At 41.8% G+C, this 24,904-nt stretch overlaps 8 protein-coding genes and 1 non-coding gene across 9 annotated transcripts; 6 read left to right on the plus strand and 3 right to left on the minus strand.

Annotated features, from left to right (window-relative positions):
* Nucleotides 1–1,001: 1,001 nt before the first annotated feature.
* FBA1 (fructose-bisphosphate aldolase FBA1) lies at nt 1,002–1,718 on the plus strand (the record flags this gene model as incomplete). The annotated part of the gene is made up of 1 exon (XM_018880630.1): nt 1,002–1,718. The coding sequence occupies one exon, from the start codon at nt 1,002–1,004 to the stop codon at nt 1,716–1,718; it is 717 nt and encodes a 238-aa protein (XP_018738430.1).
* A 607-nt stretch (nt 1,719–2,325) lies between these two features.
* Nucleotides 2,326–2,425, plus strand: AWJ20_3602 (the record flags this gene model as incomplete). Its single annotated transcript has 1 exon — nt 2,326–2,425. It is a non-coding gene; the product is annotated as a tRNA-Ser (tRNA).
* A 5,195-nt stretch (nt 2,426–7,620) lies between these two features.
* On the plus strand, nt 7,621–10,677 carry TRS130 (Trs130p; the record flags this gene model as incomplete). The annotated part of the gene is made up of 1 exon (XM_018880631.1): nt 7,621–10,677. One exon carries the CDS (start codon nt 7,621–7,623, stop codon nt 10,675–10,677), a length of 3,057 nt encoding a protein of 1,018 aa, XP_018738431.1.
* Nucleotides 10,678–10,852: 175 nt separating this feature from the next.
* On the plus strand, nt 10,853–11,434 carry AWJ20_3604 (uncharacterized protein; the record flags this gene model as incomplete). The annotated part of the gene is made up of 1 exon (XM_018880632.1): nt 10,853–11,434. One exon carries the CDS (start codon nt 10,853–10,855, stop codon nt 11,432–11,434), a length of 582 nt encoding a protein of 193 aa, XP_018738432.1.
* A 42-nt stretch (nt 11,435–11,476) lies between these two features.
* On the minus strand, nt 11,477–12,274 carry HEM4 (uroporphyrinogen-III synthase HEM4; the record flags this gene model as incomplete). The annotated part of the gene is made up of 1 exon (XM_018880633.1): nt 11,477–12,274. One exon carries the CDS (start codon nt 12,272–12,274, stop codon nt 11,477–11,479), a length of 798 nt encoding a protein of 265 aa, XP_018738433.1.
* Nucleotides 12,275–12,849: 575 nt separating this feature from the next.
* RKM3 (Rkm3p) lies at nt 12,850–14,475 on the plus strand (the record flags this gene model as incomplete). The annotated part of the gene is made up of 1 exon (XM_018880634.1): nt 12,850–14,475. The coding sequence occupies one exon, from the start codon at nt 12,850–12,852 to the stop codon at nt 14,473–14,475; it is 1,626 nt and encodes a 541-aa protein (XP_018738434.1).
* Nucleotides 14,476–14,538: 63 nt separating this feature from the next.
* Nucleotides 14,539–16,848, minus strand: CTK1 (cyclin-dependent serine/threonine protein kinase CTK1; the record flags this gene model as incomplete). Its single annotated transcript, XM_018880635.1, has 1 exon — nt 14,539–16,848. The coding sequence occupies one exon, from the start codon at nt 16,846–16,848 to the stop codon at nt 14,539–14,541; it is 2,310 nt and encodes a 769-aa protein (XP_018738435.1).
* Nucleotides 16,849–18,029: 1,181 nt separating this feature from the next.
* Nucleotides 18,030–18,311, plus strand: GRX5 (monothiol glutaredoxin GRX5; the record flags this gene model as incomplete). Its single annotated transcript, XM_018880636.1, has 1 exon — nt 18,030–18,311. The coding sequence occupies one exon, from the start codon at nt 18,030–18,032 to the stop codon at nt 18,309–18,311; it is 282 nt and encodes a 93-aa protein (XP_018738436.1).
* A 73-nt stretch (nt 18,312–18,384) lies between these two features.
* TAD1 (Tad1p) lies at nt 18,385–19,632 on the minus strand (the record flags this gene model as incomplete). Its single annotated transcript, XM_018880637.1, has 1 exon — nt 18,385–19,632. One exon carries the CDS (start codon nt 19,630–19,632, stop codon nt 18,385–18,387), a length of 1,248 nt encoding a protein of 415 aa, XP_018738437.1.
* Nucleotides 19,633–24,904: the final 5,272 nt, after the last annotated feature.

Below are 24,904 nucleotides of genomic sequence, written 5' to 3' on the forward strand. Positions count from 1 at the left end.
ATATATAAAGTCCCAATCTGCTGATCTCAATCGCATTTACGTTTCTTCCTTTTCTATTATTGTTGAATTCTTCTTAACAAAAAACAATCTAGGAAACGGATTCAATTGAGGTGAAACCTAAACTAAACACAATGCCTTCTGCTACTGACGTTCTTAAGAGAAAGTCCGGCGTTATCGTCGGTGATGATGTTCGCCATGTAAGTCTTCTGAGAGTATAGATAGAATTACCCAGCGGTATTGGAGCTCCATGGTTTAATTGATGGTGAGATAGGCCATCACATTTTTGCCATGTTTTGCTCTTCGGCGTGAGAGTATAGATTTATCAATTACTTGTTCTAACGTTTTTATAGCTTTTTGACTATGCTCAAAAGCACAAGTTTGCCATTCCTGCTATCGTAAGTAAGACACGGAAGGGACTCAATTGATTCTTTTCTTGACAATTTGGATTCGATTTGGGCATTCAGCTGGCGGATCGAACGAAAAAAAAACTGTGTCCGCATTAGAAAATTTGAGATTTGTCCGAAAAATCCTAGTATCTGCCTGCATGCGTATATGAGCGCCTCGTCTGGTTTGCGTTGAGGTTTGGTTCTCCCTGCGTGCATAGATGTCCAAATGATATCATAGATCAGCTGTTAATTTTGCATAACACAATACCATTGCTGTGCTGGATTTAGCCGGCCAACCTAAAAATGGGTTCAAAAAATGGCAAATTGTGGTTAAAGCTCGTGGCTAACAAATTCTAGAACGTCACCTCTTCTTCTACTGTCATTGCCGCTCTTGAGGCTGCTCGTGATAACAAGGCTCCTATTATCCTCCAATGTTCTCAAGGTGGTTCTGCTTACTTCGCTGGTAAGGGTGTTTCTAACACTAACCAAGAGGCTTCCATTGCTGGTGCCGTTGCTGCCGCTCACTTCATTCGTTCCATTGCCCCCACTTACGGTATCCCAGTGGTTCTCCACACTGACCACTGTGCTAAGAAGCTCTTGCCTTGGTTGGATGGTATGCTCGACGCTGATGAGGCCTACTACAAGGAGCACGGTGAGCCTTTGTTTTCTTCCCACATGATCGACTTGTCTGAGGAGGACCACGCTTCCAACATTGCCACCACCAAGAAGTACTTCGAGCGTGCTGCCAAGATGAACCAATGGCTTGAGATGGAAATTGGTATCACTGGTGGTGAGGAAGATGGTGTCGATAACTCTGGTGTTGATTCTTCCAGACTCTACACCCAACCCGAGGACATTTTCGAGGTTTACAAGGCCCTTTCCTCTGTCTCCCCTAACTTTTCTATTGCCGCTGCTTTTGGTAATGTCCACGGTGTCTACAAGCCAGGTAACGTCAAGTTGAGACCCGAGCTCCTCGGAAACCACCAAGAATATGCTAAGAAGCAACTTAACAACGGTAAGGAATTCCCTCTTTACCTTGTTTTCCATGGTGGTTCTGGCTCTTCGCAAGAAGAATTTAACACTGCTATTGAACGTGGTGTTGTTAAGGTCAACATTGATACTGATACTCAATACGCTTACTTGATTGGTATCCGTGACTACGTTCTTAAGAAGAAGGACTACATCATGTCTCAAGTTGGTAACCCTGACGGTGAGGACAAGCCCAACAAGAAGTACTTCGACCCCAGAGTTTGGGTTCGTGAAGGTGAGAAGACCATGTCTGCTCGTATCAAGGAGTCTCTTGAGATCTTCCACACTGTCAACCAAATTTAAATTTTATATCCCCTATATATGTTAATATGAAGACCGGTGAATGCACCCTGTTGTCAACCCTCCATTTCCAAAGCCAACAGCACCTATTAATTGGGGATTTTCCGGTGCATGCATTCCTGCACAGTTTTTCCGGTTTTATATGCTGTTTTGTAACTAGTTATTTTGATTGGCCCGAGAAATTGATTATCGCCATGCATAGTTGCTACTGTCTATCTTACACATTAACATGGGTGACTAAATTAGCAACCATATAATCACTTTCTAAAGCCCAACCAATTTAAATGCCACCAGTTCACGCATCACCAGGACGCCAGTTTTCTTAAATATCTGGTCGTAGACATTTACTTTAGATACGGTAGGTATCTTTTTATAAATTGCCACGGGATGCTACCGTCACTTCGGAAAATCACTGACAGCTAGCTTCATATTTGAGCATATTTTTATAGAAATATATTGTGATAAATGATGGGATAGATCAAAATCAATAAAATTAAGGATCTGGCTAAATTTTAGGTACTATTATGCTCAAAAAGCTGCAATGATGAGATAAAAACCCTAACCTAAAGCTTGACACCAAAGGTAGTCCGAATTGGAACTGAACAAATAAGTCACAGTGGCCGAGTGGTTTTAAGGCGTTGCCCTGCTATACATGCAAGTTAGCCAGGCAGTGGGTTTTGCCCGCGCAGGTTCGAGTCCTGTCTGTGACGTTATATTTTTGCAGATGTGCTATCTGACTATTTCTTATACTTAATATTTTACCAGTCGAATAGAAACAGGTCTAATGGAACATGAAAAAAAGTTGGAATGTATTTCTGGATATCAAAGCCGACACTGAGTTGTTTGTTGGCCTCAAGGTGAAATAGATGATGCAGGTAATTTTCTCCACCGGACTACAGTCATTGTATCCTTATCAATGAAATCAGATAACCACACAACAAATAGGTCTATGAAATAGCACAGCCCGAAGAATAAAAAGGGCACTATCGCAAAGCATAGACGGCCGATCGCCGAGCCCGATAAGATAGGACAAACACTTGGAGCGGCTCATTACATCTGCTAAAGAGTGCTGAAAATGTGATTCTTACCCAGTAGACTATAAAAGTTTCAATAATTTACTATTTGTAGATACAATAAATAACTCGGATGTAATCAATTCTTCCGATTGAGGTTAACTTTGCGCTTACGGGTCTTTGAGGACCGAGCAGGCTTCTTAAGCTTCTTCTGATCTGGCGAGCTTGCCTCCTCTTTAACTTCGTTCGCATCTTTTTCGGTATGGTCAGTTTTGAGATGTGTCTCCAGTACCTGTGAAGACTCTTCAAAATTTCTCTTTCGTCCTTTCCTGGGCTTATCCTCTTCTACACTCAAAGCCTCTTCCATCGTGATGTTCCCATCGATGTCATTAGGGGTTACACCAACGGATATATCTGAATTGTGATTGACCACTGGAGCAGCAGGCACATCTGCCTCAACACCATCGCCTTCTTCGTAACGACGCCCACTCCTTAAAATCCTAGCCCTGGTCCTGACATGGGTCACAGTCGGCTCCGAAACTGGCTTTCGCTTTTTGCTCTTTTTAGTCGTAGACCCTGGCTTGCGTACAACGGAGTCAAGAGTAGAATCCAGCACAACCTCTTTGCCAGGTGCTTTAGTGGGCATGGGAGAATCTCCAGGGGGTCCTTCGGAACTTTCATGTGCAATAGGTTCTTTCTTCATTTCTTGGTCAGCACCTTCATCAATAGGCACAGAGAAATTCTCTAAAAGTCCCTCACCAGTTTGTTTTTGCAAATATTGAACAGACTGCTGGAAACTGTCATCTCCCGATTTTGAATCCCCACTAGTATCTAAAGTTCTTACAGGCTCCTTAACAAGCTCCTCAACAGGCTCCTCAACAGGCTCCTTAACCAGCCTCTCTAGCGACCCTTCAGAGGGCTCTTCAGCAAGCTTCTCAACTGGCATATCTACCAATGCACTAGAAAACCCTCCAATAGATCCTTCCTGCATGTCCTCAATAGTCTTCTCGTAAGACTCTTGGTCTTGTTTCTCACTCAGAACTTCAGCAGGGGCATCTATAGGATTCTCGGAAAATGCCAGATCATCTCCAGGTTGAACAGGTGATTTTTTTCCTACGGGGCTCGTATAATATTCTTCAGTAGAGTAGTGCACGGAATCCTTTACGTGCCCTTCATCCAAATCCTCATTGTCATCTGGGATTACGAGTACCACTTCAGCAGAATCTACAACTGAAATGTCAGCATTATCCATATGCCCATCAGAAAGTTCCTCGCTTGGAAACCCTCCAGAGATGTTCACCGTCTCATCACTACCGGCTACAGGCTCAATCGGTTTCTCAAGTAAATTTTCTGCCTCCAAACTACTTTTAAAAGACTTTTCCATCGATTCCATTACGGGCTCTGGAGAAAGGGCTTCTAAACGGTTCACAAAATGGCTGCCAACAGATTCAGCGGTAGAGAGATCGAGATTCTCAGTAGACTCATCTGCAGCATGTTCTTTGAAATCAACGGCAGAAATAGAACTCTCAGAAATCTCCGCTGATGTCACAAGTGGTGACTTTTCATGAGAAGCAGTATTAACGACAAACGGAGCTTTGCTTGTATCATCGGCAGCTATGTAGGCTGCACTCTCCTCATTGAGAAACGAACCTACCTTGGATTTGTTCTCTAACTTATCGGGGCTTGGGACTGGAGCAGGAGACTCTTCGAGATTAAACGGTTCCTGCACGTCGGAGCTATTTTGAATTTTGTTATCCTTAGAATAACCAGAATGTACAGGTGCCGATGGGGCAAGCGCCTGATCGTTACCAGCCACCTTTGTATGCGAGGAATCGTCTGTATCTGTAATCTGCTCTGTCTTAACATTGGAAAACAAGGAAGACTGTGAGAATAGAGCCAATGTCCGAGAAGCAAGCTCAGATGAGTTCTCTACCCTAGACGTATCAACATCCATCGTGTCATTTATTTCCTCATCTGAGCTTAGTTCGTAAATGTCAATAGTTTTATGATGGTCGGGATTAAAGACTTCTTCTTGAACATTAGTGTCATTCTTGCCTGGCTGAGGTTCCTCTGAAGCAATTTCCACTACAGCATTAGAACTATCACCAAAAGAGAAATTTATATTTACGTCCCGGAAACGTCTTGTTACAGTATCGGAAATCATCTGATAGGTACTCAATGGGGGTTGCATATCATCAGAATAAAATGGGTTAACATCCTTTGCTGAGCTAATTTTAGGACCGTTTGGTGTGGGGGGCAAAAACTGAGTAATGTCAACTAGAGGCTTAGTAGTAATTGGCGACTCCTTGTCAAGAGGAGGGTGGTTAGTAGACACCGAACTCTCCTCGTTAATAAGAGAACCACTCGATCGGGAAGGTTGTGGAGGATTGGATGTAGTCATTTCTTCCAATATTTCGATATCTTCATTATCAAGATCAACTTGCTCCACGCTTGATTCTGGGACCAGGGCAGCCCTGTCATGGTCAGCAACGCTTTCTGCAGCCTGAAGATATGGTTCATGACTCTCAATCATATCTAAAGCAATCCTCGTCAAGCTAGGATCAACAAGATCTGAAAGAGGCTTAGTCTCCTCATCATTGAATAGATCCCCAACATGTTCTTGCTTATTATCTTTTTCTTCACTGAGTGCGTGTCGACTGTGACTGACATTCTCTGCTCTTGGTTCATTCTCTGGATTGGAGTATCCAAATAAGAGGGAATCATGGGGAGTATTAGGCAGAAACCGACGAACTTCGAAATTGTCGACATGATTAACTTCAGTAGTTTGTGGAACTGGTATCTCTTCCTCTTCGTCCCGGGGCAATATACTAGTGTCCTCATCTGATTCGCCGTCTTCTTTAGAAAGCAATGAATGGCCATGATTTTCAGATTCTTCATCGAAAAATAGAGATGTGTTGTAAGATGATCTCAAAGAAGAACCACCGGGTGACGGCCGAGAAAGATCGGTCAACCCCAAACTTCTCCATTGCGATGACTGATGCACTTGTGGCTGCTGTTGCATTGGAGACCGCAACGGCGGAGTTACGCTGGATCTATACGACTGAGGCAAGATACTCAGACGTTCCTCCGAGTCATACTCCACTTCGTCCTCGTCGGAAGATATAAGGTCCACCACTTCAGTGTGGTGGATCGATTTAACAGATTGGTCAGCATCATAATAATTGGTCGAAATAGAAGTGTCAGCTAGTCGAGTTAGCTCATTATCTTGATGTTCACTATTACTAGAGAAGCTTTCGAGACTGGGCTGGACATTTTGACCATGAATATCATTAGCGGCATCTTTCCCAGATATTATATCAAAGTGTGCTTGAGGGGGTTTCGGCGACAACTCATCTGTGATCTGTGTTACTCCAGACATTCTGGTTGGCTCACCAGCAGTTGAGACACTTTCTCGTCGGAACGAAGTGTCATCACCATCTTCTTCTTCATCAAAATCATAGTCCAGTTCTTCTTCAGCATCCCTGTCAGCATCCTGACCCAAATCCCTATCAAGATCCTCATGCATATCCCCATCTAATTCATCACTGTACTCGTCATACATGTCTTGATCATTATAGAGATCATTAGAGTCTTCAGGATAATCTTCGACGGATTCTATAGGTGGATCTTCTCTATGCATGCCGTCATCCTCTTGAACGTCACTAGAATACTCTTCTTCTTGTTCTTCTTCTTCTAGTTGCCCAACACCTTCATCACTGCTATCAAGTATTTCAATCTCACTATCCTCCTCATCAATATCCTCGGCGAGATTTTGATTCTCTTGAAATTCTAGTTCATGATCTGAATGATTCTCATCGGAACGAACCGAAGGAGAAGGCCGATATGAGGCGTGAGGTTTTTCTGATAGCTTACAAAAAGTTAGTAAACCGAATTCCTGAAACAAAACAATAGGCTTTCAAACTTACGATTTCGTCCCATAACTGATCATTGTCATTCTTGGAAGGATGGTTCGTGGTACCGATATGTGGGCCATAGAAACTAGACAATAACGAGCCAAGCTTCTCAAAAGCTGATGAACGGACACCCTCATCATCCGCATGAGCTTGCTGCTCCGCGATTTCCATCTCCTCTTTACGTCGCTTGAAGTCCTCTTCTTGATCTTGGAGTTCTCTGGCTGTTTTGTCATCATTCATAAGTGCTCGTGAGATTCTTGACCGCACCGACGTCAGCCAACCCGCCAATTCATCTTTCTTCTTTGTCGGAGTGTTGGTATTGGTGCTCTCAACACCGAAGAGAGACGATGATGGGTCATGCAAAAGCTTCTGGCTTCGCTTGCTAACCAATCTTCGCAACGAAGAGCCTGGAGTAGCATTGGCTGATTCAGATAAATAGCCTGGGACATGAATTGCCTTCTTGCGTGGAGTAAACGAATCATTTGACATAGTAGCCAATGAGATGATTCTTTAGGACTTAACAAGAGAGTGTGGAATACCTATAAAAATGAAATGACCCCCTACCAATACTTTTATTGCTGTATTCCCCCAATATCAACTGCAGCCACGCGATAAACTCAAACGACATCTAATATGCAGTACGACGAAATAATATACATCGGGCTATGTTTCAATGCTTAGAATCGCGGCGTGTGGAAAGACATTACAGCCGTGCAAGGGTCCTTCAATATGCACCCATGGCACTCTCAGCACTCGTTCGATTTTTGCATGTATATTATGGAAAGTTACCGTAGGAATAGTTATACATTTTTATATATGACATGATTATCATATACTAAGCTTTGGATTTTAAAGCTTTGTCAATTTCCCAATCTTTTGAGATATAAAGGTCACGTGCAGGAGACGTTCACAGCTGCTGCACTCACTGTTGATTAAACTACGTGTTTATCCGTTCGTTTATTCGAACTGGACAGAATAATGGTCAAAGAAATTCCTTTAGGCAACAATGAAGGGAAAAAAAATGACAATGAGTCCTCAATTGGAGTACTAGCAGAACAAAGTCAGGCAGAGACCGAAATTCGTAATTTAGAATCACAAACAGCTGATGTAGGAACCAACAGTGGTTCTAATACTAGGGAGCCGGAATTGGCCCGTAAACCAACTGCTAATGCATCGTCTAATACATTTAAAACCAATGATGCTTATGATGTAGCAGCTTATGGTGACCAGAAAATGACTAAAATATCTTACTTCGATCCTTTTGGGGTGTTTCCCGAGCTAGAGAGCGACTTACTTGAAAGGCTTCCGCTAGTGAATCTACATTGGAATCAGTCTGGGGGCCCATTGCGATCCATCCCAAGTCTAGATGTTGAATTAGTAAAAGAATCGTCAGAGAGCTCCCAGGTAGTGCCTCATCAAATGTTGGGATTATCAGATACCCCTTACTTGAAGCTAATTTTCGTTAAATGCGAGGATAATGATACATATCGCTCGTCTGTGAGGAGGATGATCAGAGAATGGCTCTCCAAATTAATGTCGGTACGTGATCCGACTGAGTGGTTAATTATACATTACGTTCCAATGGGGTCCAGAGCCTACTCGGGAAACAGATTTCGATCCGGCGTTTTTGACAAGATCCGTGCTGATTTCAATTCGGGTTCAAAGAAAGACCGTTGCATTCAGATTAGAAAAGATATATCACAGGCAAGCATTTCCGAAATTGAGGTAATGGAGACTTGGAGCGATACCATGACAAAAATCAAGGATGGGGTTTTGGAAGCATTCACTAGACGGGTAACACTTTACCAAGAGGAGGTTGAGAAGTTAGAAGCTAAGAAAACTATAATGGGCTGGAACTATGGAACATTTTTCGTTATGAAAGAAGGACTAGCGTTGTCATTTGAGAATATCAGCTTGTTCGAAGATGCTTTGTTAGTATATGACCAGTTGGAAGATTCGTTTACTCAATCAATGAACCAAAACAATGCTGCATTCTTCACAAGTGTTGGATTTGATGAAAATTTAACGGATGAAGGGTCCAAAAATAGGAGCAGTTCTTCTTTACTGCGGCTAGGTGAAGATAAATTAATCCGACATCAAATAATGGCGAACACTATTTCGCTCTTTGAATTCCACTGTTATTTATTTGCCCGCCAAGCCAGTTTGCTATTGTACATTTCCAAGGCAAGCTCATCAGCATCTATTTCGGCTTTGAAGATAGCTGAATTATATGGAAGACTTCGGTCTTTTATTTCAGAAATTGAGAGTCTTCTTCTTTCAAACAAAAAGAATCGACTGCTCATTGCAGAATGGTCGTACAATGTTGTCAAACAGTTTCTAAAAGCGAGTGAATCTTTGCCCGAAGGAATCGTTAAGGAGGTGTCTCAAGGGCGCGGTGAGATGTTAATGATTTGTCGGAAATCGCTTGAGACTCTAGGTGCAGGCCGTAAATTTTACATTGAAGACGTACTGTCAGACGTATCTCTAGATGATTCAGAATCTGAAACTGAGGATGTCCCATATCTAGATCTTATTATCAACAGAAACGTCGACATAAAACACACCCTAGAGAGTCCAGAGAAGTTTTATTCTAAATATCGAGAGCTTACGCTAGCAGCTAGAATTCAATTTGATCTAGCTGATAGGGACCGCATTGTTGATCGTCTGTCAGCACAACTGGCATTATTGGACTTTCAGATGAAGGACTACGAGGCTACCATGAGAGTATTAGAAAGTATTCCTCGAGTTTACGAGCGCCAAGGCTGGGAACGCATATCTACTTATCTTCTTAGTAAATTAGTAGAATCTCTAGAGAAAATTAGAACAGGGGAGAATAGCAATTCAAACAAGGACAAATTATTTACCTATTCACTAGAGCTACTTAAAAGACACCAATACCTAACAACACCTGAAGTTGCAACTTTGCTTGGTGGTATCAGCGACCTCTCTAATCAACAAACGATCAGTGCCATCGAAGATAATCTTGATATTTGGGCAGAAACGTTTGTACCACCTTACATTCATTGTCGCGAGCTCTCTCATGGGACGTACCTGATATACTGTGATGCTAAGTGCCGTTTCAAATTGCAAAACCTGTCGTTCGACTACGGAACTATAAGTTTGATAAATGAAAGGAAGGAAAAAATCACATTCCGTATCGAAAACCCATCTTTCGGCTTTGATGGCGTCACTCGTTTAGAGTTCGAAGGAAATAGATTTATTCAGGGTGCTCTGAGTGTAGAAAGCATCAAGTTTGTTAAGAAAAAACTTAGTCTCATCAAGGACATGACCTTGCCTGAGCTCTCTGGTTCGAAAACAGTTCAGTTTTATCCTTCTCCTGATGTTCTGTGGGCTTCTCTAAAACTATCAAGTCCATTAGATCTTCTTAAGAAACAAGCTTGCTTAATTATATATGTTAAGCATGATACCAGTGAGTTAAAGGTACGACTGAGGTCATCCATACCTGAAGTAAAACTCAACCCCTCAGGTGGGAATGCCTTTATTGTGTCTCAGGAAGATCGACTGTCTTTGCTACAAACTAGGTTTGTGCAGCCTTCTTTCATAATCGATAATATTAAAGCCGATTCAAAGTTACAGGTAAATATCCCGTTTACCTTTGAGAACCAAGGTGGTCTGATTGACATAAAAGTGACTATAGATTATACGACAGAACAAGGCACATTTCAGCATTCATTCTCAAGTTCTCTAAACACAGATTTGGCTATTGATGTAAATGTTTTGGACTTCTTTAGAAGCACAAAGTTGTTTTCAAGATTTTCTGTGTCTTGCAAGGATACAAAAGAACCTGTTAGAATTGAAATGGTTGATTTAAGAGAGTCAGATCATTATAATACTTCATCACCGAAACGAACAGAAAATATTGCAGCTTTTCCTGGGAATCCAGTTTCTTATTCGTTCTGCATATCTCATAAAGAAAACAAGCCAGCGTCACCTTCTGAAGACCTAAATTTGTCGATTCGTCATAGATATCTGAGAGATGGTAAGTACTATTGGGGCATTAACAGGATTGAGTAGTATAATACTAACATGAAAAGAAATCATTTCCATATTATGGTACAATATACAACGACAATTGGAGTCAGATCCTCTAAGGAAGTATCTCCTTTTAATAAAGGATTCAATTTCCAGTTTGGATTGGGATGTATGGACCTATGGTATGAATGGTAAAATCGTTTTCGACGAAAAGCACATGGTCCAGTTTAGTGAATTACCTTCTATTAGATGGTTAGATGTGGGAGATCAACAAGGATTAGTGAATCTTGTCAAGGAAGCGACCACATCCTTCGACCCCAATGATTTGGGTAATATATCTAGAGATGTCACGTTCGAGTTGCTACTACCTGTTTCAATTCCTGAAATCCATGTGGTTCACGAGGTGGAGCTTCTATTGCCGGCGAATAAACATTTCACGGTAGGCAAGACGATCACGGCACAGTTGATTATCAAGTCAAATCGTAACTGGGAGCAACCGAATTCTTCGATGAACGGAGAGCTAGAGTTCTCTTATGACATCATTGCTCCACATGATAAATGGGCAATTTCTGGAAAAAGAAGATCGTTTTTTAAGCTGCAAGGCGAAGGCTCTAAGATAACATGCCAGCCTATTATTGACTGTTGTATGATTCCTCTATTGCCTGGGAAGCTGCCGCTTCCGAGAATAGAGGTTTCGGCGATAAATGTGCCTTCGTTGAAGGCCGAGGTTGACTTAAAAAATGGGGCTCAAACGGTTCTTGTGATTCCAGAGCTTGACCGAGCAAGCGTTTCATTCTAATAGAAAATGCACTAATAAATATATGTAACTTAGTCTATACGGTCATTTCTGACTTTTTAGAATCGCTCTTATCAAATGCTCAGCATCGGGACGTTCCGCTACCGCGTCTGGAGGGAGATTATTTTCTTTCAGGAATGCTTCCGTAGTGGGCCCAATCGCAGCTAGGCGGAATCTGCTTCGTGAAGTGCTGAGAAGAACTTGCACAACATCTTCAGCGCTGGCAGGGGAAAAAAACACGATCCAAGGCGAGTCGCCTTTTTGGACTGTTGCAGATGAATATGCAGATATCGTCTCTTGGAGCCTTGGCTTAATATTGCTGATAGCCTTCGTTTTGTAAACCACTTTTTCTGTTAATGATAACCCGGGGGTCTGACTGATTTTAAGGGGAATAATATCTCTCCTAGTGACGCCAGTAAAGAATACTAAACGAGAGATACGCTCGGTGTCAAGGTTGGATTGGCTGATTATAAGATCAGCTAGAACGTCTCCATTACCAGCTTGGATACCTCCACGTATATCAGAATATCCAGACTCGCTAAACATTTTCGCAGTCGCTGGGCCCACTGTGTACACAGGCTTGGCTAAAAGTAGCCTCTTCGCACGATCGGATAAATACGGTACCTGGGAATTTATAGCTTCTACGGCCCTTTGAGATGTGACGATTGTGGCATCGTTCACTTGGAACTCTTCCGATTCAATATAGTTCCTCAGACCCTTTGGATCTATTCGTTCATGCTCTAAAACAGGGAAAAACTCAACATGCCAATTCAAACATGTAAATTGTACATCATACGAGTCAATTGGGGATGTTTTGTTTTTGAGCAAGATAACCTTTGGCATCTTCAGGACGATTCCAACAAATTTGGAAATGTTGCTCCAATTAAAAAGCAGGCAAAACGAGAATATGATCGCTTCGACAGGCGCAGTTAGGTAGCCGCCGCTATTCTTCGACTCAGACAGGGATCAATTATAGATTTCTCGAAATTTGAGAGAAAGAAAACACTAAGGCATACCATTAGAATAGCTATTACGAGCTGGAAAGTCGGCCGTTTTTCAGCTCGATCTAAACATATATACAATATATCTGAATTCCGTGAATATTCAGATAAGGTTGCAAATCACTTCCATATACAGAATGAAGATCATCACCCTGTTAGATCATGACAGTCGAATATCAACAGTTATCGAAGGGTGTATAAATAATCAGGATTAAGGAAAATTATCCATGTTAATCTAAGGTAATTGTAAAGGGGTAAAAAGAGGTAATCATGAGTATGAATTCATGATGATTGCCATTAATTTCAGCGCTTGGACACATTTGGTTGTCGCCCATGTTAGTTACACGGCTAAATTAATTTTTCAGATCATACTTCGCGTAGTATCTATCGGGCCTCTATCAGTTAACTCTACTAAAGATGGCGGACATAAGCCATAATGAAGATTATGCAAACTTGATAGAATGGATGGTTGAAAATAAAATCGAGCTCAGCTCGCTAATAAAAATAGACGAGTCGCCACTTGGTGGAGTGGGTGTATTTTCCACAGCAGATATAGCGGAGGGAGATGTCGTACTTCGAGTACCAAAAGATTGTGTATTATCACCTGTGACTTGTGGCATAGCGAACTTACTAGATGAACATGAACTTGATGGTATGATTGGCCTTACTATCGCCTATATGTTTGAAAAGTCCCAAGGTGAGAAGTCGCCATGGTTTGGATTTTTGAAGACTATACGACCCCCAGACCACGACTTGCCAAGATTCTGGCCAGAAGCGGACCGCCAATTACTGAAGGGCACAGAGATGGATAAAATGGGTGGGCTAGATGATACAGAGGTCCTAGAGACTTATAAGGATATTGTTGCTCCATTTATCGAAGCTAATAAACAATTGTTCAGGGGGATTCCTGCTTATGCCACTTACGATGGCTACAGAGAAGCGTTGGTCGAAGTCACATCTAGAGCATTTGAAGTAGATGACTACAGAGGATTGTCACTAGTTCCTGGTGCGTGCCTTTTTAACCATAGCGATAGTGAAAATGTTCATTTCGAATCGCAGGGTGAGGTATGCGAACTTTGCGGAGCCGCTAATTACTGTGATCATATTGCATATCAGGAAATTGAGTTTGCCAAGATGCAAGCCCAAATGAATCAAGAAGACAACGATTTTGAAGATATAGACAGCGAAGAAGAGGAGGAGGAGGAGGAGGAACAGGAGGAGAATGGCGAAGACAGTTGCGAAGTTGATAGGATGTTGGTCGAACCTGATAGTGATATCGATTCTTCTGCTGATGAAGCTGATCACGATCATGACGACGATTGTGCATGTGGGCATGACTCCACTGATACAAGCCAAGACAGTGATATCGATGAGGATGAACCAGACAGCTGTGAATTAGTTGTAATGTCCGATGTATCGGCTGGGAAGGAGCTTTTTAATACTTACGGGGAATATAATAATGGTGTTCTACTTTCTCGGTATGGATTTGCTATTTGGGATAATCAGCACGAGAGTGTCGGATTAGCTTCACAAGTTTTACAGTTTGCCAAGCAAAAAGATTTAAAACCACGATTAAAATGGTGGGCCAAACATTTTTATCAATGCGTATTTGACATCGACCCAGAGCTATACGAAGAGACTGTCGAGGCAATTCTCGCAAACGACCCAGATGAACCACCTCCACCACCCCCTGATTCATTGACCTGGAAGGACACATTAGAAATTGTATCATCGGGACAGCCCACCCCGGGACTTATTTTGGTCATTAATTTATTGGCACTTAGCCCACAAAAGTTTGCTCTTCTTCAAACGCAAGCGAAGAGAGGGAAGTATTCAGCTCTTCCTACTGGGGCACAGGGATGTTCCAAGATACTTGTCTCACTTGTGAACAAGAAGTTATCAACATATAAAGATGCAAACCTGACTAGTCAAGAGTATGCCAAGCTAATCAATCAAAGCGATATCAGCCATAACAAGCGACTTGCATTTACAGTTATAGGAACTGAGAAGTTAGTTCTTGAGCGATTTTTAAAAATGTTTTGAATTTGATGCACTATATATACATAAATCTTTATAAATATTAATGACTGTTACGGTGTATTATACTTATTGACGGGGCGATTCAGTCGGCAACCTAGTAGCGAGCTTCGACGTATCTGTAGATGGCGCAGATACTGGGACTGAAACCGGTGTATGGTCAACAACTTCAGTTTTCCACACTTCTTCTGATTTTGCTGCCGGAGCTGGAGGCGGGGGTGCTGAGATTGATTTATCTCGGCTGCTACGCTTGGTATCCTTATCTCTTTCTTTCTCCCGTCTCTTTTCCCTTCGTCTCTTTTTGGCTTCAAAATCGTGCCATTCACCAATTTCACTGAGGTCAAGTTGTTCTGGAACAGGCTCCTCTTTAAAATACTCATGCTCTAGAGCATCATGGGCGCTGATTCTCGTGCCAGGGTCAACTCCCAACAACCTTTCAGCCAAATCGAATGTGGCTTCTGTCAACTCCAATTTCTGAAAGGTCGACCGAAATACATTCGGTTTAATGATTCCATCATACAATATATGAAACCATGGTAGCTCATGGGCCCTAGGCCAACTTTCTTTTGTTGGAGTTCCCATAATATCGTAAATAGCTGCCAATTGCGATATTTCATCTTTTCCCTGAAATATAGCACTTTTGTTAAACAGTTCGATAAGTAAACATCCCATACCCCATATGTCAATACCCGTAGAATAAATAGTTGCACCCAATAATAGTTCAGGAGGGCGGTACCACAATGTGATTACCCTGTTCGTGTAGTGTGCCAATGAATTAGAAAGATCGATTTTCCGAGCAAGTCCAAAATCTGCAATCTTAACATTTCCCCTAGAATCCAACAAAATGTTAGAGCCTTTGATATCTCGATGTACTATTGATTGATGATGGAGATAAGATAGGCCGTCCATCATTTGTCTAAACAAAAATTTAATATTTCCCTGGCTTAAGTTTAGATCAGGATATGAAAGGATACCTGCAATGTCATGGTCCATATATTCGAACACCATATATATGCCACCCTCTTCAACCATCATCTCCTGTAGCGAGACAATGTTTTCATGTCGTAAAGACTGCAGAAGTTTGATTTCACGAATTGCAGTAATCGGCATACCTTCTCGCTCGGATTCCATTCTTAATCTCTTGAGAGCCACTATTAGACCCGTGTCTCTGTTTGTTGTTTTATAAACTTTACCATAGGTTCCTTCACCAACCTGTAGAACGCGCTCATAAATGGATTCATATCTAACTTTCGGCTGAGGCGGGAGTGGCGGGGGCGGCGCCGATATTGGAACTGGAGCAACAGAAATATTACTACCACTCTCAACATCTACCGACCGTGAATCATCTTTCGATTCTTTTCTCCGCGGAGGATTTCGACTATCTTCACTTGAACGAATATGCCTCTTTGATCCCAATCTGGCCTCGTCTGACTCATTTTCACCAAAAGGCTCTCTTTCTTTGCGTTTTCGATCGGGGTCTGTCCTATCGGAATGCCGGCCCTTCTTATTTCTTTGTGATTTTCCTGTAGAGTTACTTCCGTACTCGCTATTAGCCCCACTAGACCGTCCTGGATGATTTTTTGAAGGGATTTTAACCCATTTTTTTGCTGAAGTAGATAAAGGGGAATCAGGGGGAGGAGAAGAATATAAATCTAGAGAATCATTCACGCCTTGACTATCACCCCGCTTAATGGTACGCAAGCCATTGTCACGGACACGGTCTTTATCTTTGTCAGGGAGAGGCTCGCCATAATCGCCTCGACTCCGATGATCGCGGTCTTTATCATGATTGCGACCCCGGCTTCTATCCTTATCATGTTCTCTGTTGACCTCCCTTTTCCTCTTATCGGTATCCCTTCCCCGGTCCCTATCTCTATCTCTATCCCAGTCTCGGACTCTTTCTCTCTCTCTATCCCCATCGTTATCTCTCTTTCGGTTGCGATCCCTGTCTCGCTCTGGCTCTCGCGTTCGGTCAATGTTGTGACTACGATCATGAGTACGCCGTTGCTCGCCACGTTCTCTGTGGTCCCGATCACGATTTGACGGGCGATTGGTGGATTCTTTCCGATCGCTTAGTCGGTCAAAAGTCCGACTATCATTTCCATTTTTCTTGTTCTCGTAATTACTCCGATTTTGTCTGTCCCTACCTCTACTATTGCGATGTTTTTCCTCGTCATCATAATCCCGATCGTCACGACCACCAGTCTTAAAGCGGTCACCGCTCCTAATTGATTGCGACTTTGCGCCTTTTGAAATCGAAAATTGAATTTTTTTCGAATCAGTATCTTTTAAACCACCAGAGGTCATCTTCTCATAGAATAAATCATTGCTTGAAATTGAAGGTAGCTTCTCTGAGTTTTGTTTCTGTTGTTTTGCCATGTGGTGCCCTGGTGATGGAGCTAAATAATACAAGTTAGTATCTGTTAAACAATATCAATCAGAAATCAAGCCTTTAACTGGAAGCAGTATACAGGTCAAAGAACTACGGTTTTTTTGTCTACACTACCTATGTATCTGTACAGGATTAGATTCACTAAGCTATTCCAAGCGAACCATAGCATTACTGTTATTCTTAATATACTACAGATATCTCTAAAAATACAAAGCGATCTCTTCTTTGTTATCAAAATGATGCTATACGCAGTAGATTGCAATTTGGCTACTCCTAATTGCAAATCAACGCCAGTGGAATGCTAGAAGCACACATCATATCATAAAAAATGGCTATGGCAGCTCTCACGACTCTCATAATAACTGCTTCTAGTTTGTGACCAAAATTTTCCTCGTTTATCACTTAGCATTACTTACCTTGCAATTTTTCACCACTCCCTGTATTCTCATTGGACATGATGAACTTCCTAAGCAAGCTTCCTAGGAGCACCCAAAAAATTGCCCGAAGAGTTCAGCTGGTTTTCTGTCACTAATTATGGGTTCTGTTTGTCAATTCAAATAACGCAAATTTTCATTCTACAATCGCAAGCAACCAAAGCCTAACGAATTTAGAGTCGAACGCAGTGCCCTCAATGAGAGAGGAGGAGTCAATCGACCTGCTCTTAAATCACCGTTCTAAAGTAGCGGGTTTCTACGCTATATCTGACCCTCGGATTTACGACTTGCTATAATCTTTCGGATGAATGCCAGTATCTCGTCAGAGAGAGATGAGTAGCGGCGGTCATTTCATAATAAGAAATTGCTCCCGGCCGGGTAACATGTGTGGCCTACTCTCCGCGGATGTGCATGATGAGAAAGATGCATTTGTAATGTCGATATCATTTCTTTCTAACAGGTTTCGACAAAGTGATCACAATGAATTTTCTGAGATCTTCATTTGTTGTTTCATCAAGAGTAAGTACTCCCGATAGGAATTATTAGAAATTACTCTGACATATGGGGTAGTGCGTTACGTTTTTCTGGTTGATTCTAACACAATACTGTAGGTGACTGCTCTTAGAACATTTCCTAAGAGGACTGTCCCCTCGTTGATTGCCAAAAGATGTCTCTCAGATGAGACAAAGTCTGCTATAGACTCTGCTGTTGCATCAGCACCTGTAGTTCTCTTTATGAAGGGAACTCCTGAGGCACCTGCTTGTGGATTTTCCCGTCACACTATTGAAATCCTCGGCTATCAGGGGGTAGACCCCAGCAAATTCGCTGCATATAATGTTCTAGAGGACCCAGAGCTTCGTCAAGGAATCAAGGAGTACAGCAACTGGCCAACCATTCCTCAATTATATATTAAGAAAGAATTTATTGGGGGCCATGATATCATTGTCTCACTTTCTGAGACTGGTGAATTAGCTGAGATGTTAGAAAAGGAAGAGGTGCTCGTCCCTGAAGAATAATTCAATACATCTACTCATAGTTTCTATTGGTATGTATTGTTAGTTGTAGTTGTAAATATTGAAACATAAATTTTCATTTGGTCTGATCTCGATGAAGATCAACTGAAGATTGAAGACGAAAGTCGTCTTTCTCAGTATACACCCAGCCTTTAAGTTTAGCGTATACACGCTCTTTCACTGATATTCGGGTGACATTCGACTTCTTGAATGCAAGATAAGTGATATCGTCATCCAAAGACAGCCCAATCTTGCTATATATCTTTGCAAAACTTTGAAACATCTGTTTTCTAGAAACTGAGCTCTGGCCCTTACCGACAAAAGGCTTAGCTCCCATTATTACACCGTTTGAAATGGCTTCATTAGATAAGTCCGAGATCCACAAAATAGATGTTGAAGAGGGTTTCGATCCACCCACTGCTTCAGTATTCACCTTCTTGAACTCCCAGGAAGAGTCGGTAACACAATATTCGAAGAACTTTGTACGATATCCCGATGGCAGAGCAAAGTCATTGTCTGAAGCGTCCTGCTCAAATTTCCGCTTAGTTCCCGTCTGTAGCCTTGACCTGAAAGCACGAACAAAATCCTCTTCGATATACACCTCTCGAGGTACTATCAATTTTGATAAATAGAAACTGTCAGGAGACAAAATAGAGCTCAAAAGTCCACTTAACAAGGAGGAAACCTGTCGAAGACATAGCTTATCAGAACAGGACTTAGAGTATGTAATAGGGGAATCACGTCTGCCTGGTTTGGTTCTGGTAAGCCCAACCTGGAAACAATGATCTCGACCACGGACTATACCTGATTCAACCCCATCGATCCTCGACACAGGGTCTGCCCATGCGTCTTGTTGGCCACTCGATATCAATGACATACTTGCATCTCCACATGGTGCCTCTGATACATAGAGATATATCTTAAGCTTGGACTTTGCGAAGAACATATATCTTGAACCATCTTCCGAATGGCGCTGCTTGTCATATAGGATATAATCACTTCTCTGCTCAACGGCTTTTAAGCATTCCTCTAGTAGAAACCGATTAAACCCTCGAATTGCAAGAATCTCCGCATGCATATCATGAAGTACCATGCCATGGCACTTAGGAAGGGAGGCATTGGGTATTGCCTTCACTCCAGTAGCTAGGGATACACAGCGAGGCCCAAGTGCTGGTGTTTCAGTAACAATACCCGCTAGAACGGTCCACTCTCGCACACCATTAGATCGAACCGTTGGCTTACCCTTCAAAGGAAGTTTGTGATATTTCTCAATTACCAGTCCAGCTATGGCATCTGGAGATGCATACTGGTAATCATTGCCCATGGAGTAACTAAGGGTGTCACAGGAGATCCAAGCTTCGAAGTTTGGAAATATCAAGATTAGCCCTTAATTCCTAAGCCGTATGAAAAGTCCTGCACTGATAATGCATGGCATCCCTGCACTAATTAATGAAATAAATATCTTAATTAAAAAGAATAAATAGCGAGTCACTTAGCTTTCTCTATCTGTATGTACCGTTAACAAAATCATTCCGAAGTTTTTCGATTGTCTTGATTGTCGATTTCCCTAAGATTTTGAACAGCCTCCTATGCTGGACTGGTCGAGATGAGAACCAGCCAGATTGGCGCTCATTATTAGTCTGAGGAACGTGAGGAACACCTATAGCCGACTCCACTGATTTTGTGGCATGATTTAGAAGACTGTTTACCCCATACGACATAGACGAATTTTGTCCACGGCTAGGAACTAATCCTTCAGCCACATGTGAATCGTGAATGGCTTCAGTCGTTGAAGCCGATAAATTGATCTTAACAGGTAAATTTGCGCTTTTATCTAAACCTGTAGTTTCAATCTGCTCGGATTGATAATTAAAATTGATGGGCACAGACTCACCATTGCCCTTTGCACTACTTATAACTGACCTCCTATTGAATTGTAAATCCTCTGAACCAGGAATTTCACTACCGGGATCTAGCTTTGACCTGGCCAACTCCTCTGTGTTTGTACTCTGCTTCGGTTGGCTACTTTGTAGTTGAAGTATAGCTGTTGGCCTGTCGGTATAAATCTCCGAATCCCCTGTACTCTCAGATGCAACTTGACCGACTTGTATAGGACTTCGGGGTGACTTTCTATCAGTAGAGATAACAGATTCGTCACTATTTTGCGATGTGCTTGCAATAGTAACTTCTCGTTGAGCATCAAGTTGTTCTAAAATCAACTGTGACCCATCGTCTCTATCAAACTCAATAGACTGTAACAGCTCTTTCGACTGGGCTCGAGTTTCTCTTTGGATATCATCAGAATCGCTTGAAGAGATAGAAGTGACATTATCGTCTACCACCCCATACCAATGTGCTTTTTCCGGTACCACATTCACCAATTCTGCGAGCTCTTTCTCTATAATTTCTGCCCGCTCTTCGTTTTGTTCCACGTCAGTCAAATCGCTAATAGGAGTTGTTCTATCTCCAGGCTCGTCATTAACACAATCCTCCATATCTAGTGCTTGCGATTTGCCCAGGTTTGACCTCACTGTTTCAACCCCAATTCTCGCTAGAGTTCCCGGCTTACGTGTTATACTATCCTCATTATCACTGTCTATTACGATGGTCTCCAGAGGTTGAATAGGTTTGGATTGTGGTTCCAGACGAGTAAGTGGGAAATTTGATATATGTTTAGTTTTGCAACTCGGTGCGTGGTAATCTTTGTGGTGTGTCATATTTGTTGCTAGTTTCGATGTTCGTACCGCTGTCTTAAAGCTATCTGTAAGTAAGTCTGCAAACTCTATTTCTGTCGAATCAATATTCAATTCGTCTGTTTCATTCTCTAAATGTCTCTGGTGAGATACTTGTTTTGCTTCTTCCCATTGGTTTTCAGGATAACTGGCTGGTCTTAGGGCATCAATTTCGTGAGGATAGGTTTCCTGCTCGATGACAATCTTCTGGTCAAAACTTGATTCTAGATCACCTTCCCTGGTATTGTCCCTTTGAACTAGTTTTCGATATTTGTTACTCCTACTCTCGGACTTATCCAACCAGCGTGTAACCCTTTCCGTGTAGTGGCTCATAGGTTGAGCTAAACTTCCTCTACCACTATAAGCTCGCACATTGCGTTTTTCCAGATCGAAACCAGCTCGGGAATCTAACACATCAGAAAAGGATCTTTTCTGGCTAGTTGAAGGGTTTACATACAAATGTTGTTGAAATTGATGGGAATGATTTCCATCTTTTCCATCTATAAACGCAGCATTCTTTCCCCAATGACCCTCGACAAGCGCTCCTGTTTTGGTTCGCTTATTTTCTTTATACGTTGAATGTACCCAATGTTTACCCTGTCTTTGCCTGTATAAACTAGACCCATGAGACGATATACTTTCAAAATTATCACTTACATCAATGTTCTGCCGTAGGGGTCGGGAATCTCCGAAATCTCGATAATCATTCTCCAATTCCTTGGGATATCGGGTATATTCAGACGTGAATGTGTCATCGTCGGACGATTGTTCGGAGCCTTCTGTTTTAAAGTCCCCATCAAATATTCTCTGCCTTTGAATCCTTGATCTACCTGGCGATTGATTGACAAGACTACTCTCGAAACGGAAATTGTTTCTTCTTGAATCGATATTATTTTTGCTACCGGTCAACTTGTTTTCTGAGGATTTTTGTTTGAAAAAAGAGCTGTCACGCGGAGGAAGGATATCATCATAGTCATAGTCTGAACCATTCCGCTTATGCTGACTTGTAGCTATGCCAGTCTTCCTGTATGAAGTGCTTCGAGATGGACTCCCAAACCTATGATGCTGTGAGTAGTATGATCGGGACAGTTTCAAATCTTCTCTAGTGCGCCTTGATATAGGCAATCTTGTTGAATGGTGGTGACCAGGATCATTGGAGTTCCCCATTCCATGGTAGCCATTGTGTAATTCACCCCCCTCGGGGTCAGGTAAGTAAACTCCATTGTCCCCAGACAAGGGATATTGAGAATCAAATGAATCATCGGGGTTATGAAGTCGCCTTTCTTGGGACCGTCTATGAACTTTTTTCTCTCCTCGCCCTGCATCCAGTCTAGTACTACTCTTGCCTCTTGCGATGCCATTGTCGCGCTCATTAATTCTCCCCATAGACAGATTATTGCGCATTGTACCGAAACGTCTCTATTTTTTCACATTAGTATCTCTTAGCAAAAAAATTGTCGCGTATTTTTTTCGTTCAGTCGCTTGTATATCATAGCAATGAATGCTTTCTCGAACAGGGTTCTAGCTGGTTCAGAACGGTTATGCGGCATACAGACACAGATTTCACAAAATTGCAGAAAATCTCACCTCAAAATTAATTTTCGTCCTTTGCCAATAGCAATAGCCGTGAGTTGATGGCAATTGCTCCAGAGTAGGACAATTCGATATTAACCCCCTGTTACAACATCGTTTCTTACAAAAATCCAATTGTCGGTCTTTTCACAAGCATCTGATGTTGGTGAAGGCAGATCAACCGCTACTATTTCAGAACCCATATAAATATGCCGCAATTATCCAGATAAAGGACCATGCTCAAGAACCAATTCGAGAATAAGATGCTCGACCTCGGCACCATAACATCATCACTCATCCCTTTTACCATTTCACATCATAACGAGATAATTTTTTTCTTTAAATAATTACTTACCGCTGGTTCTACGTGCCATGCGCCTTAATATTAAGATATTCCTAGCTAACGGCTAATAGAATTTGGCCTTTTCTATCATTGATTGCATTTTGTTATAAATTGTAATGAATCGTAATCTATAGAATCACGATAATCTAGTTTTGATGATTTCAGTATTTAATGCAGGTGCAAATCACCGCCGTGCAGACAAATGCCGCTCGATATAGCTTCTTGTCTGAAATTAAAACTATTATTTGGATTACAATTCAATTGAATAAAATAATATAATATATATAGTATAGTGGCTGGCAATCCCAGCTTCTCCTTAAACCCGCTTTCAAAAGACTACCACGAGCAATACTAAAAAGATCAAGCAAATCAAGCAAATAAACTATCGGCGTCTCTCAAAGTAATCCGAGCTGCCCATAAATGCCACACTGGTATCAAAAACCCATTCACCAACATCAAGATATCTCTCGACAAATGTTTTCGTATCTTTGGATTCTATATCACGTGTCTTGAGGCTGTCGGTGTTAGATAAATTACCATCAAGTCAATAGACACAAGGTCCTATCTTGGTCGGCTAATTCTTTTGTGGGGCGACAGCCAGCAAGTAGCAAAAACAATGCAATGGGACTCGAGCTAGTCGGAGGACAGTGAACCTGATTACAATCAAAACTCCCTTAAGTTATGCTCCAACGATTCCCTTTTAATGATTGACACTTACGTTAAACCGGTTGATCGCTTGACGCCAGCCATGACTGTCGAAACAAGAACAAGATCAACAGAAAAATGGAATAGTTTGCCTAGCTTTTAGTTTTATGTTAGCTCAGGCCAATGACACTATGCTTGAGACACTTGCCATTCGTCACTGTCAGATCCTAGAAACGCTATCTGAACAGAGAATATAAAGAGCGACACATCTTGCCACTGACTAGCGTCAGTCTAGCTCATCCCTTCACTTACAGTACCCATTAGTGATGACGGTAATAATATAGAAATAAGAAACAGCGAAATTTTACAATGGGGTAGATTTAGCTCGTGCGTAAGAACACAATTTGTTGGTTCCTGACAGAGATCTGAATGATGTTTATTTATCAGTGTAACCAATGTACATCAATATGTACGCCCCTGGGGATAGCCTTCAGAGCCCCACCCTACTGGGGCGGCAGCCACTGCAGGTGCACCACTGGACATAAAACAGAAGCGCTGCTAATGTTGTGAGGCCATGACGATCAGCAGTTATAGTGAGCCGCTAGAGTGAACACTTTCAGGCATTGATTCTGGGTTAACTCTATTGTGAGATGGACACAAACAGAGAGCAGTGGCTCATTTCTATATAGTCCAAAGGGATTAAATTAGATGAGGAAAACTTGGCATGTTTGCAGTTTCTCAAGTTTGGTAGTTCGGTATTAATATGGGGTTTATATTATACTTGTATAAATTCATTAAATATCGCATAATGGAATCCACGTTTATTGGAAATCTAGAATTTCAAAAACTAACAAAGAGACCATTGGCACGAAGTGTTATACAGGAAAAACATCATATTTCGGCGATATTTCAAATCTGAACAATTCCGTGGGTAAGATGGGAGATTTATGCAGAGAGATAAGATAAGGGACCAAAAGATGTCATGCAGCAGAACTTCTACATTTTCCTAAGATCACGAGACACCCACAGCCAACATTGTCAACGTATGACTATTGGGGCAAAGATATAAAATCATCTCAAAGCCAATAATAGTATGGATAGTAACAAGAGTCTAATTTTATTATTTCATTTGTCCTAAATCACTCCTTTTACTACGTTTTCAGTACGATTTGATCCCCTAGCACAACATCAGATACCCGGTCGCACGGCTGAAATTACCATAATAGGAAATTGAGTCACGAATAAGATCAATCAGACTGATATATACGCTGAAATTTCAGAACAAGTCATAGAAAGAGAAGGTG

Source organism: Sugiyamaella lignohabitans, chromosome B (genome assembly GCF_001640025.1).
Source record: "Sugiyamaella lignohabitans strain CBS 10342 chromosome B, complete sequence".
Lineage (NCBI taxonomy): Eukaryota > Fungi > Ascomycota > Dipodascomycetes > Dipodascales > Trichomonascaceae > Sugiyamaella > Sugiyamaella lignohabitans.